The 12,721-nt window shown below is 39.5% G+C and overlaps 1 protein-coding gene across 4 annotated transcripts in view; it reads left to right on the top strand.

Moving 5' to 3' along the window:
- Nucleotides 1-12,721, top strand: part of TRABD (TraB domain containing) — a 32,159-nt gene that overhangs the window by 8,977 nt on the left and 10,461 nt on the right. For 2 of the 4 annotated variants that reach the window (XM_027679221.1, XM_027679219.1), the window contains exons 2-5: nucleotides 3,348-3,410; nucleotides 5,563-5,641; nucleotides 8,295-8,461; nucleotides 9,291-9,431. In XM_027679221.1, the coding sequence (XP_027535022.1) occupies nucleotides 3,387-3,410; nucleotides 5,563-5,641; nucleotides 8,295-8,461; nucleotides 9,291-9,431 (411 nt within the window). In that variant the 5' untranslated portion in view covers nucleotides 3,348-3,386. Of the gene's footprint in view, nucleotides 1-3,343; nucleotides 3,411-5,562; nucleotides 5,642-8,021; nucleotides 8,159-8,294; nucleotides 8,462-9,290; nucleotides 9,432-12,721 lie in introns of those variants that run through there. The other 2 variants (XM_027679220.1, XM_027679222.1) reach the window with 2 other exon arrangements.

Below are 12,721 nucleotides of genomic sequence, written 5' to 3'. Positions count from 1 at the left end.
CCCCTTTGTCCTGTCTCTATATGCTCTTGTAAAAAGTCCTCCATCTTTCTTGTAGGCCCTTTCAGGTACTTGAAGGCTGCAATTAGGTCACACCAAAATCTTTTCTTTTCCAGGATGAACAAATCCAATTCTCTCAGCCTTTCCTTGTAGGAGAGATGCTCTCTCCCTCTTAATCATCTTGGTGGCCTCTTCTGGACTTGCTCTGACAGGTCAATGTCCTTCCTGCGCTGGGGACTCTAAAGCTGGTTGCATCACTCCAGGTGGGGTCTCACCGGAGCAGAGCAGAGGGGCAGAATCCCCTCCCTTGACCTGCTGCGCACACTGCTTTTGATGCAGCCCAGGACACAACTGTCTTTCTGGGCTTTGAGTGCACATTGTTGGGTCATGTCCAGCCTGTCATTCACCAGCACCCCCAAGTCCTTCTCAGCAGGGCTGCTCTCAATCCCTTCATCCTCCAGCTTGTATTGATGCCGGGGCTTGTCCTGACCCAGCTGTAGCACCTTTCGCTTGGTCTTGTTAAACCCTGTGAGATTCCTATGGGCCCACTTCTTGAGCTTGTCCTAGAAGAAAACAGTGGCAGACTTGCCTGTTATTGTGGCTGCCCAATCTCTCATCTGGCCTTCAGGGTATTGTGCCATGGGTTCCCTGCAAGGCTGGAGCTGGGAACCACAGTGAACAAACAGCCTTACTTTTTCCAAATGTTGTACAAGTCAGTTGAAAAGCGGTGCTGGTTAGCATGAGTAAACTTCAAAGATATCTCACTTTTTGTCCCTGCCTCCCCCCTGCCAGTATCAGATATATAATTTAGTCAGTGGTGAGAATGGGATGAGGTTTTCTAAAATGTCACTTGGTGGGAAAAAATACCACTCAGACTTCTATACAGAAGCACTATTCTTTAACCAAAACTTGCAGTTTACTATTTTTAAGAGTACTCTCTAGATAAGAGACAGGTTTTCAAACACCAGAAGGCCTTAACCAAGCTTAGAACTTCAGGTTGTGCTTAGGGCCAGCTGATTCACTGGCAAAAATACTGTGGTATTTTGTACATAAACCAGTTGAGAACCAAGTCCAGAGCTGAGCATCAGAGTATTGGTATACCCTGGGTGATGATATAGTTGGACAAATATGTTCTCAGAGGGCATTTGGTTTCAGCATCTCTGCTTCATGCTGTCCCTCCAGTTTTGCTGTTGCAGTTGTTCCTAGAGCTGTTTGGTCATCTGAGCTTAAAATGCCTTGGTAGCATGGGGGGGGGGAAAGAAGGTTGTTCTTTAATCTGAATCTGCTCTTCAGTCTAGTTTACTGCCTAAGTCAACAAGTAGTTAAACCAGTCTATCAGAGACGAGAGGCAGGATAAAAAACAGGCTCTGGGCTCACTTAAACTCACAAAGCCACCAGACTGTCTGGAGGGAGGAGCCTGTGTCCCATTCAGGTTGCAGGTCTCCTGGCAGGGGTTTCCTTCTGCTGTGCTTCTTTAGATTTGTCCACACCACATGTAAATTGTGGAAACACTGAAACAGAAGAGCAGCTCAGCTTCACCTGCCATTTCAGCTTACTCTGACATCCAAGTTTCCTTGACCTGACTCCTTGGAAGATGGCAAGGCGCATGGTCCTGGTTTGAAAATTAAATTATGCAAAATTTTGCAAAACCAGTGGAGTGCTTATGTTGCCTGTGCAGACTTCTCTCATTTCTTTGAATAGTTTGTTTTACTGAACCTCTTGGCACTGTTTGCAGTTTGTATTTTTGTTTTTACAAGGTATTTGCCTTGCAACTTGGGAGCTGTGTCTGTAGCTGTTGCCTGCTTGAGGTGTGGGGTTCTGTTGGGTTTCATGGGGCTTTTGCTCCGGGAACTATGCAGAAGCCAGGATCTTGGCCACTCCACTTTTTTCTTGCCCAGCCTGCAGCTGTGATCTCCAGTTTGCCAGCTGACAGCTAGCAGTGGACAGTGCAGAGGCAGGAATTGCTGAAATCCCTCCGCGCACACGTGGAGGGAGGTGTGCCAGTGGTTGGATTTACACTCACATGCTTCACACTGCCCAGGCAAATGCTCTTTTAAAGAAGCATATTTTAAGCAAAGCTAGAAAATGGAACAGCTGACTTGAAAGTAAAGGCTAGAAACCAGGATGCAGAGCACTAATCTGACTGCAGGAGACTGTTGCATTTGGGGAAGGGGGAGGCTTCCCATCACATTTGTGTGCTGAAATACACTGTCATATACAGATAGCCAGCCACCCAGCTTTCCTCCAACATCACCTGACCATAGGGCAGGAGCCAAACTTGTCCCTCCACTCTTTAGAGCAAATGTGTTGTATGACTAAATTGGTTAGGACTGCTCTCCAGCCTAATGAAATAAAACACTGTTCACACATACTGTGAAACAAGTCAAAGGGAGATAACTCAAAATTTTGTAGTAAAGAAGCAGCACTTTCTTTGAGTGCCTCAATTTTAGTGGGATAGCAGTGAGAATAAGCAGAATGAGTGCTAGTTATGCATTCAGTGTCTTGTGCAATCCCCTTAGGGTACCACCCAAGTCAGAACATAGCACTCTCCAGCTTCAGGAAAAACTCTGCACTTTTAAGGTTCCTTCTTTCATCCGTATTGTTGAACTAAGACATGGAAACAATTCACTAAGGGTTTGAAAACCAAATTTCCTGGGTTTTTCACACAGACACAATCTTACTGATGTTCTGACTCTGGCATATTTGTAAATATATGTCATCACACCATGCTGATCAAATAACAATGTGTGTGGCTCTAGTTGAATATTAATATTGTGACTGCTCTCCTATTCTGTGTAGCGGTGAAGTCCTAGAAATACAGATTATTCCTAGAATTTGCATAAAAACTGTCTTGGTGTAGTTTATTTGGACAAGACAGAACTATTTTGCTATTGCAAAAACCCTTTTGACAACCATATTGTATCTTCAATTACTTACGAACTGATCTGGAGGAAAAAGGCATTTTTAAGACAGTAAAAAAAGCAAATTCTGAGTTCCCATGAAATCCACCCGTGTTTATTAAGATTATCTCAGTGTGTGTGAGAACAGGACTGTGCTCTGGATTTAGAGCCACCTCAAGAACCATACTGAAACAGGCTAGTTCTACCCTGCTGATGGGGGGGGGTTTGCTGTTGGTTTGTTTTTGTTGTTTGATGTGGTTATTTTAACAGCAGGAGAGTTGAAGAAGTGACGTTTGTGCATTTTCAGTTTGCCACTTTTGTTACTTCAACCTTTGTTTGAAACTGTAGAGACACATCTGCTTTTTTTCTTCCCTCTTACAGTTTTTAAGCAAGTACTCTGGGTGATGCTATTAATTTTTAATTCTCTCTCATTACTTTTACTTCTTGCAGTTCTTGTGTGGTTGGTGAAAATAAGCCTCCGCTGCAGGGATGCAAGAGGAGCAACAGCCTGAGGTAGGGCTTGGAGACAAGTTTGTTTCTCAATATAATTGCAGGGAAGGTCAAGACTGAATCAGCCAGGTTCTTCCACTCATCCTTGGGGAAGTTTTGCAGAGTTGTAGGGTTGAAAATACCAGCGTGAAAACCCTTTTAAAACAGGGGGATGGGGAACTGAGTGCTATTTTTTACCACATTTAGGTTCTTTTCCCTCCAATTGCAAAAGCTAAATAGGGTATTTTGTATTAATCTACTTGCAAGTGAGGAATTGCAGAAAATAGCCTAACCTATGAGATTAAACATTTAGAAGGAAAAATGTTTTGTGAGTAAATTAAAGAAATTGATTAGATATAAATCATCTCACTGTACATGGCTTAAGTTCCTTGCCACATTAAAGTGACATGCTTTTTCTACCCTTCCTGTTCCTTCTCTTCTCCTTTCATATCATGTATCTCAAAACCTTTTTCTGATATAATAGGGAAAGTTCAGGAAATTTTTATCTTATGAGATATAAGAATGTCGGTTCTTTTGTCCTGTTAATTAATTTAAAAAAAGAACAGCAGACTCCTCATGTGGTGGCTTAGCGCTTTTCTCTCTGCAGTGTTGTGATCCTATGATGACAAAGCCAGCATAAGTGACAGGATTAATTCCATATGTTACAGATGGATAAATTTTTCCAAAATATTTTTGTGACTAGAGTTAACATATGCAAGCAATAGAGTCAAGCCATATGTTGTGAGCAAAAGCTGAGCTGGTGTTAAATTAAATTTGTGAACATAATTGCAGTTTGCAGTGTAATTGCAGTTTGCAGTTGTCAATGAACAGACTTTTGCTTTGTAATGAAAGGATAATCTGTTGCTGTGAGTATTTTAAACTTTGCACTGTAAAGCTGTTTTACTTTTTGAGTTTGCTCCATGAAATATATCATAAATTTTTTCTTGCCTTCAGTGGGGCCACGGTAAGACACCCAGGCTTTATTTTCTGAAAATTCCTGTTTGACATAATGTAATGCAAGAAGAAAATAATTACTCTTGTTGAAAGCTCTTAACAATTGGATGTGCTTTGTACAGTCTTGCTTTAAATCTTACCAGGTTAAGTACAAAGTAAATAAAGCAGTCGTTTTAGCTAAAAGGCTGGCATCCTTCAGGAGAGCTTGGCTGCCTGCTTGCTGACTCATTAATACTGCCTTTCACTTGGAAAGTACTTGAATGATGATGGATTCGCATCCAGTCTCTAACTTTTTGACTCAGTGTTGTTCAGGAATTCCAAATTCTCCCAATAATCATTTTGATTAAACTTTGAATTAATGTAGGTGCCTAAAGATAATTTATGTCTTAGCTTTCCCTTATTCCTAAGTCTCTTTTCTGCACTAACTCTGCCTCTCTGGCTTGGATGACACTGGCTGAATGACCGGGATTGATTGAATTCTATGCATGGGTTTTAAAACTTGCCTGTTAATTAAAAATAAAAAAGGTTATTGTTAGCCAAAGACCTGCATCATATACTTCTAATGATAATACGTAAGAGTCAGTCTTAGTGAATCTTTTCAGTTACCTTCTGATCCTTTAGAGGGCAAAATTATGCAGATGCCGTGTTTCTTTTTGACTTTGATTTCTGAGATTATATATATATAAGTCATCATGCACGTAAACTTTATAAGGTTGGGTGTGCATTTTGTGTAATTGCCTTACACTTATTCCAACAAATAAAATACTTGGCCTGACTCTTCTAGAATGGATGTGTTTAGTCTTGTGAGTGCTGATTAACTTTCAGACTCCTGACAGACTAATGCTGACTGGTAGTTGAGTTAAATGGTATTAAAATAATCAGTGCACATTTTAGTTTCCAACACAGAAAATGCTATAGTAGTGTTAGAGATAAATTTGTTCTTTTTGTCTAGAATCCAATTTATTTTAAAGCTCCACATCAGGTTGTAAATACTATCTTGTAAAATAGGCATGAAGTAGTTTTTAATATATTCTTTCTCATACTTATGCAGCTGGGAAAATTAGTTGTAAAACCACAGATGTTTTGACTTGTGACACTGCTTAAATTATTTACTTGCTTGAATATTATATGTAGTTTCAAATTGAGCAAGCTCACAAAGGGAAAGATGTATTAAAACATTTCATTATAATTCCCAGCCTCCTTTTGAATTTGTTTCATACAGGCTGCTGCAGATCCAATGTCCTCCTCTGATGCACCAGAAGATGGCCCAAAGGAAACGTCCGGTGTATCGCAGAATATCTGTATGTTTCTGGTTTGACCGGGGAGGGTGTATCACATTGGAAGTGTATTAAACTAAATGTCCTTAACTTTTCCTTACCTAATACGGCTGTGGCTGTTAGCACAAAGGGAGGTGTGAATGAGGTCACATCTGACTTAATCTGTTCATGATTTGTTTCAAGGCCCAGTTGTGTAAATCAAATTTAGAAAGAGCAATGACATATTGATTGTAAGTTTGCTGATCCCATACTTTAAAAACCAAGTAAATATTTTAAGATTTAATACATACACTCAGATACTGTTTTGAGCTCAGTCATTGCTTACTAAGCCACTGATGCATAAGTATGGTTTGCTTCAGCAGTCTGGTATCTAGTGATTCAATGTTGATCAGTTGTCTCAAATGGAATGTGTTGCCCATGCTAGCATGGTAATGTTTTGATATGAAAGGCCAAGCCTGCGGGATGTAAGAACAGAAGTATTCCAACCAAAACTGTCCTGTGAAGCCAAGGAAGTGTATCAATCCTTCCCTGTCATTGGTAAGGATCAAATAATGGCAGACATTTCTTTCTCAGGAGGAGAAAACAAAGGCTTCTTAGGATTTGCTGTATGTATATTGATATACTGTTGTGATATTAATGTATACAGTGCTCATTTATAACAATAGGAACATTCAGATTGTGCTTTCTGTCAAATAATAGGCTCTGAACCACCTTAGGGCAAATTAGTAACAACAACATTACTATAATGCTGAAGTTGCTGAATAATCCCCAGGGATCTCAGCTTTCATGGGAGCAAACAGAGCCTTGACTAAAGCTATGGGAAATATATTCAGACATAAAGAAGCAGATTAATTTATGTTACTTTTTTCTCCAGATATAGAAGTTGGTTTAATAAAAACCATAGCTGTTCCTGAGAATGTTTTCCCTGATTTTGTCCTTAAATTATAACATCTGGTACTGCACCGTTACAGCAGTTTTTCTTCACATGAAACACTATTCAGTCCAGTTCTGAGTATATATATGAGGGGAAGGCGTGAAAAATAAATACAAATTACATCCTTTAAGGATTACCAAACATGTAGAAACCACCTTCAACTGGGGGAATCTGAACCATAAATATCTTTAGGCTAGGAAAGTATTTAGGGCAGGTATGTGCACACTTCCCCATTTATCACATTCTCCCTTAGACATCCACTTTTGACCATTGTGGGAGGCAGGATATTTGCTTAGGTAGATTTTGTTTGATCTACCGTGGCTGTTTTTATTATTACGTGACTGAGAGTGCTACAAATGCAACAACTCTACCTCTTCTTCCTTTTTCAGTCATGTTTTCACTACCTTCTCCTTAGCATCACCATCTGCTTGGCAGCAACATTGTCTTAGCTCAGACAGTACTGATTGCAACACACCATGTTCTTGGGTATTGACCATGAAGTTGTAGGCTGCTGAAATTCTGACTGAGAAGGATGTTGAAAGGTTCCTTTTGTTTTGGGTGGTTTTTTTTTAGTTTAGGGGGGATTGTTTGTTTGTTTGTTTGTTTTATTTGGGTGGGGGTTTTTTGATTTGGTTTGTTTTTGTTGGTTTTTTGGAGTTTTTTTATGTAAAGTCTTATAAGTATTTGTGGGACAGATCTGGGACCAGGACCACACAGTTAAACCAGATTCATGAAAATGAATGTATGGTAGGAGACTAATTTATCTGCATCTTTGACATCCTGCCTGCAAACTGTGCACTAACCTTTTTTTTTTTTCCCCTGGGATTATGATCCTATTCCAGGCTTCTGGAGACCACTTGAGACCTCTGCTAACTTGTACAGCAGCTTGCCAGAGAAAGAGAGTTGGTTGGAAACAAAACTCTGCTTTCCTGCTTGATACTTTTTTTTCTAAGATGCATTACAGCTCAAAGATACTCATTCAAAGTGACTATATTTTCCAGTGATGTAGAGTTGAAGCTTCTCTATCTCAGTTAATGAGGCTATCTGGCATTTAACAAGGAACTGTGACAGAACTGATAGATCCTCCTATTTTCAGTATGGCAGGCTAAACTCACCTTGTACCGTTTTGATCTTAAATAGTTTGTTGTTGAAACTAGGGAAAAATGATCGGTTTCCTGACCTAACTACCTCTTGAGGTTTAATTTTCAATTGTGTACTGATCTCTGGTGTGTTAATCACGGAAAAGGCTAAGGTTGGTACTGTAGGTATCCTGTGTGTGCCAATATGTGCAGTTGACTGCCAGCACATTCACACCAGTGTTCGTGTTGCTACCTTTTATATAGATAAAAATCCCAAAAGGGGACAATTTTGTTTTAGAATTTAAAAAATGCTCTTTTTTTTTTTCTCTAATTTAGTGTATACCTTTTCTAAGTATTCTTTGCTTCTCTATCCACCTCACCTGCCACACAGCTTCTCTCTTTCCCTTACTGAACTGCGTGGACAACCTGTCCCAGTGTCCACAGGGTAGGAAACCTGGACTGAGACCCATGCTTGGAGGCAGCCTCTCCAGTGATGGCACTCTCAATGATGTAGCCTCAGAATTGAATGTAAGATTACAGTGGTAAATCAATGGCCTTTTAGCTCTGCTCTGCTGTTTAGTGGTGACATTTTTATTTTCTGTTTTACTTACCTGCACTTTATATCATGTGGGCTTTTCTTTTCTGTTTTTCTTTACACTTATAGCTGATGCAGATGCATTTAAAATTCTCCTGGAGATGAAGTTGAAGAAGAGGCAGAAGAAGCCTGCTTTACCAAGCACTGTGACTGAGCTTGACACTGAGGATGGTTCTAAAGTGTATGTGGTTGGAACAGCCCACTTCAGTGACAGCAGCAAAAAGGATGTAGTAAAGGTAAATGCTAAGTGTGAACCCTTCAGCAGCATGTTTATAAAGCATATTTATAATGTTGTCAACTTAGCATTAAGTAGAATAAAGTCTAGCTCTCTGACTTGGTTCTGTGCTGTAACCTTCAGGCTCTGTTTTTCCTAGTTGGCTGTTGAAAGGCTACCAGCACTGTGAGATGAGAGGCAGACATGTTATAGTAATAATTTTTGATGCAATACGTTGCTCTCCCATCTCAAATATTTTTATTTGTCCTTAAAAAAAATGCAGATACAGTGTCAATGTTGCAAGTTGAAATCTCACTAGTGAAACTTACATTGCCTGTATAATACTTGGCTGTAAAACCATGCTGTCCCAAACTTGGATCCAGTCTCAAGAATGGTGCAAGTAGGAACAATTTCATACTGTACCTCATGTGAAATCTGCAGTTTAGAGTGGCTTTATTATCCAGGAGCTAGAGAGGGAGGAATCTTGTGCCAGAATCATCAACCATGGTTCTTACTCAGATTGCAAATAATCACAGAGTATGGTCAAATTAATTTTGTGAATGTGAAAAGTTTAACATCAAGTGTTTCTTTCCTGCTCCCCTCCCCAGCACAATGTGTTCTTCATCTTCCTGTCCCACAGCATCCAGGAACTAAGGCAGTTTGCTTCCTTAATATTTTTCTCAATACACAGCTATTTGGAGAAGTCTTATTTACTACTCCACTGGTTTTTTTAATTGAAAATGATTGTTGGAATGTGCTTTTTAAGTCCCTTTTCTCTTTAAAGTATTGATATTGGCTGCATTTCTGTTTATTCCTTTCTAAATCAGTGTAAATAAATTCATTTTTTTCAGACAATACAAGAAGTGCAGCCTGATGTAGTTGTGGTGGAACTATGCCAGTACAGAGTTTCTATGTTAAAGATGGATGAAAAGACATTACTAAAAGAAGCCAAAGAAATAAATTTGGAAAAACTTCAACAAGCTATAAAACAGGTATGATTCCTACAGTGAAAATTAAAGGTTTATGTTAAGAGCAATTTGTCAAGTTGCAACCAAAACCAGTGTTCCCACGAGCTGGGAACCTAATATTGTCGACATAAGTGAGAATACTGTTACAGTGGGAAAGTTAGGTTTGGGTATTTTCTTTTTTCCAAGCATCAAGGATTTTTGTTTCACAACATCGTTTTGTCAGGTTGTTTCACAGGATCATTTGGGCAGTTGTTGACCTTGGCAGGAATCCTACTGTATTTAATAGCTGCTCCATTTGCAGGACACAAGTTTAACTTTGCAATTATTATTCCTGCAATCTGCATCTATATCACAGCTATTTAAGGAGCACTTGATTTTGGTGTTATCTGTTTAGCTGCATTCCTTCTTCATCCTAATGTGTTGCTCTTTAATTCCTATCCACTTGTCTTTTGAGTAGTTTCTAATTGACAGTAGACCCTGAGGGAGGTTTTTAAAAATCTGGACTGAAAAATGTGGGATTCTATTCAAATTGTAACTACCCTGGCAGCTTGACATTGACATGTCTGGGATGTGTTTGCAGAACAAGTGTTGTCCTGTGTTTTTTCACTTTCACTCACTTAGCTTGTATTTAAATTATTTTAAACTAAACACAGTGAAACAGCACAAAGTTGACTTAAAAATGACAGGACACTTGAGTCTGGTTGGATGAAGAAATTCATAGATTGTTATTTTGGGTGTGTGGTAATTGTATATTGGAATTGTTTTATTGGTGTAATTGGGGAATTTCCAGGACTGCACCCCCAATAGAAATATAATCTGCAGAAGCACTTGCAGTGGCTTGGGGCTGGTTATGTGTGTGTGTGCATAAAGTGTTTCAGAGCAGGCTTTCTGACTCGGAGTTAGGCAATAATGCATCGTTCCTGTTTTCTTTACTTATGCCCTATCAAAGGAAAGGACATTTTAAAACACTTGCATATTGCATGAATTGCTGCATCCATCTGTTATTTTAGGTAAGGTGGATTATTCTGATGCATGTAGCCAAAAAATGCATGTTCACAACCACCAGAGCAGCATAGCTGAGGATCTTCTGACCTTGTAAACAGGCACAGAAGTTGTTTTTTTTAATGTCAAAGCTAAATGCAACAGTTTTTGCTCTACTTCTCTGTTAAGAAGAAAAGGACAATGAAAATAAAACACCAGACTTTTTTTTTCTCTGTGATGTAAATTCGTGCTGGCAGCTTTGTAATTACCTCTTCCTACCAGCTCTTGAATTGATTTTGTGTGCAGACAGTAGGAAATACAGACTCTGTTGGCTTCAAAGCCAGAGGACAATACAAGGATCCTTCCTATTGTTACAGCTCAATCTTAGTTTCCTTTGTCACCAGGGTTAATGCAAATAATAAAATTTGGACATTGGGCCTTTTAAAGAACATATTTCTCTATTGATAGTCTCAATTAAAAAAAAAAACCTCCAACCTTTTCCATTTGATTCACTAGCAGCATGGGTTATATAGGGAAAACCTGGAAGAACAGTCCAACTGTCTCATGCTAAAGACTTTGTTTTTCTCTAATAAGAATCAAAACAGTTGGTAAGTTGCTTAGTTATGCTTTGGTTGCCTCCTCACATTGAAATGTGTATTCAGGCCCAAAAGCTGCACTGAAAGTCAAAACGGCTGCAACTTTCATCCTGAGTTAGGGAATTGGGAAAAAAACCTAAACAAACTGTCTTTTTGTAATCACTTACATAAATATGAAGCAGCAAAATTGCATTTCATTGCTTTTAACTGAAGATGGATACTGAGCAGAATGTTAACATGAAACCAACATACTTGCAATGGATCATTGGCATCCACAGCTTATCAAGCTATTGCTGCTGGTTAAAACCAGATTTCCTTTAGCCCCTCCTTGAATTTCAAAACCGTTACAATTGTTTGCAGAGAACTACCTGTTTGCTTTCCATTAAGCAAAGCAACACTGTGCAAACTGGTATTTGGCTCAAATGTGGATAACTTGAAGTTCCACAGTAACACTTGGCTTGAACCTAACTGGTAAGACAGGTTTTGTCTTATCTTCTCCCCTGGCTTCCTGGTTCCGCTATCCCTTCTGTGTCCATACAGTGGCCCTGTGTTAGTCTGAACAGGGCTTGTTTTTTAGCTGCATCATCTCCTTGTGGTTTAAGGTTGCTAGTCCTGGCACAGAGGGGGAGTTGAGAAACCTTGTTCTGGGGCAGAAGAGAAAGTGAGCTAGTGACAGCAGAATCTTAGCTTAACCTCTTTTTTTATCTGAAGTTACCTTGTGGAGCAATATATTGTAATGTTGGGTCTCATAATGCTTCTGGCTAGTGAAAAAAGCTCTTGTTTTGCACTCTGTAATATAGACCTCCATGTTTAGGTAACCACAATATTGTCCTGTTAAATAAAATGGATATAATATGAATTGGTAGATGATGGGAACATCCATATGGACAGGAGTAGACTGCTGTTCACTTGCTACCTTCACTTTTGTTTTAAAGTCTAACCTCCATTGCACTTGCAGCAGTAGGAAAACAAGTTCTGGGCTCAGGGTGTTAAGGCTGTTATGGCTTCTTCCATGGGAATTAGGGGTTTTAAAAGAATTGTGGATGAAAGTATAGATGGTTTGTTTCTGCAGTTGGTGCTGTATCTGTGACTTGTTATGTGGTCAGAGAGTACCTCCAAGGCCCCCTCCATAGGCTGTGTTCCCATACATAGTATAAGCATTCCTGTGCTGAGTCCAGTGGAAGATTTATGTTCTTCAGAAGCCCCCTGGTAGCTGCCAATAGCGGATGTGTGGGGAAAGGCCCTGAAACCTGCAGTCGTACTTTGCCTGGATATTCCTCCCTCTTCCTGTCCTTTCTACTGTCTCCATGCTAGTCATGCTGTCCAGCAGTATATCTTCCTCAGTCATCTTTTCGCAAGCTTCACGAGTATTTAATGTGTTTAATCTCTTCTTATATGTTTTGTCTTTCTCTGCACATTTTCTAGTTGAAGTATCTTGCTTTCAAGACAGGAGTCTGCCCAGGGTTGTACAGCAGCACATTCATGTTTCCATAATGTTCCTTTCCTGATAATCCCTCTTACTCTTCTTGTTTTCTGACTGCTATTGAACACTGGGCTGATAAAACTGCTGTTTTACTTTCTCTTTCCTGTGTGCTAATAGCTTTGCATTCTTCTGCCTGTGCAGTTAAATTTCTGTATACTTGTGCATTGCTTTGTGTTTATGGCTGTTGCATCTCACCTACAAAATTATTGCCATCCGCTCAGGATTTAATTTTCTTTTGTGTTCAACTTTCCTTT

Source organism: Neopelma chrysocephalum, unplaced genomic scaffold (assembly GCF_003984885.1).
Source record: "Neopelma chrysocephalum unplaced genomic scaffold, ASM398488v2 Primary Assembly neopelma1_45, whole genome shotgun sequence".
Classification (NCBI taxonomy): domain Eukaryota; kingdom Metazoa; phylum Chordata; class Aves; order Passeriformes; family Pipridae; genus Neopelma; species Neopelma chrysocephalum.
Note: the sequence above shows the minus strand (reverse complement) of the source record. Positions and strands in the feature narration are given on the sequence as shown.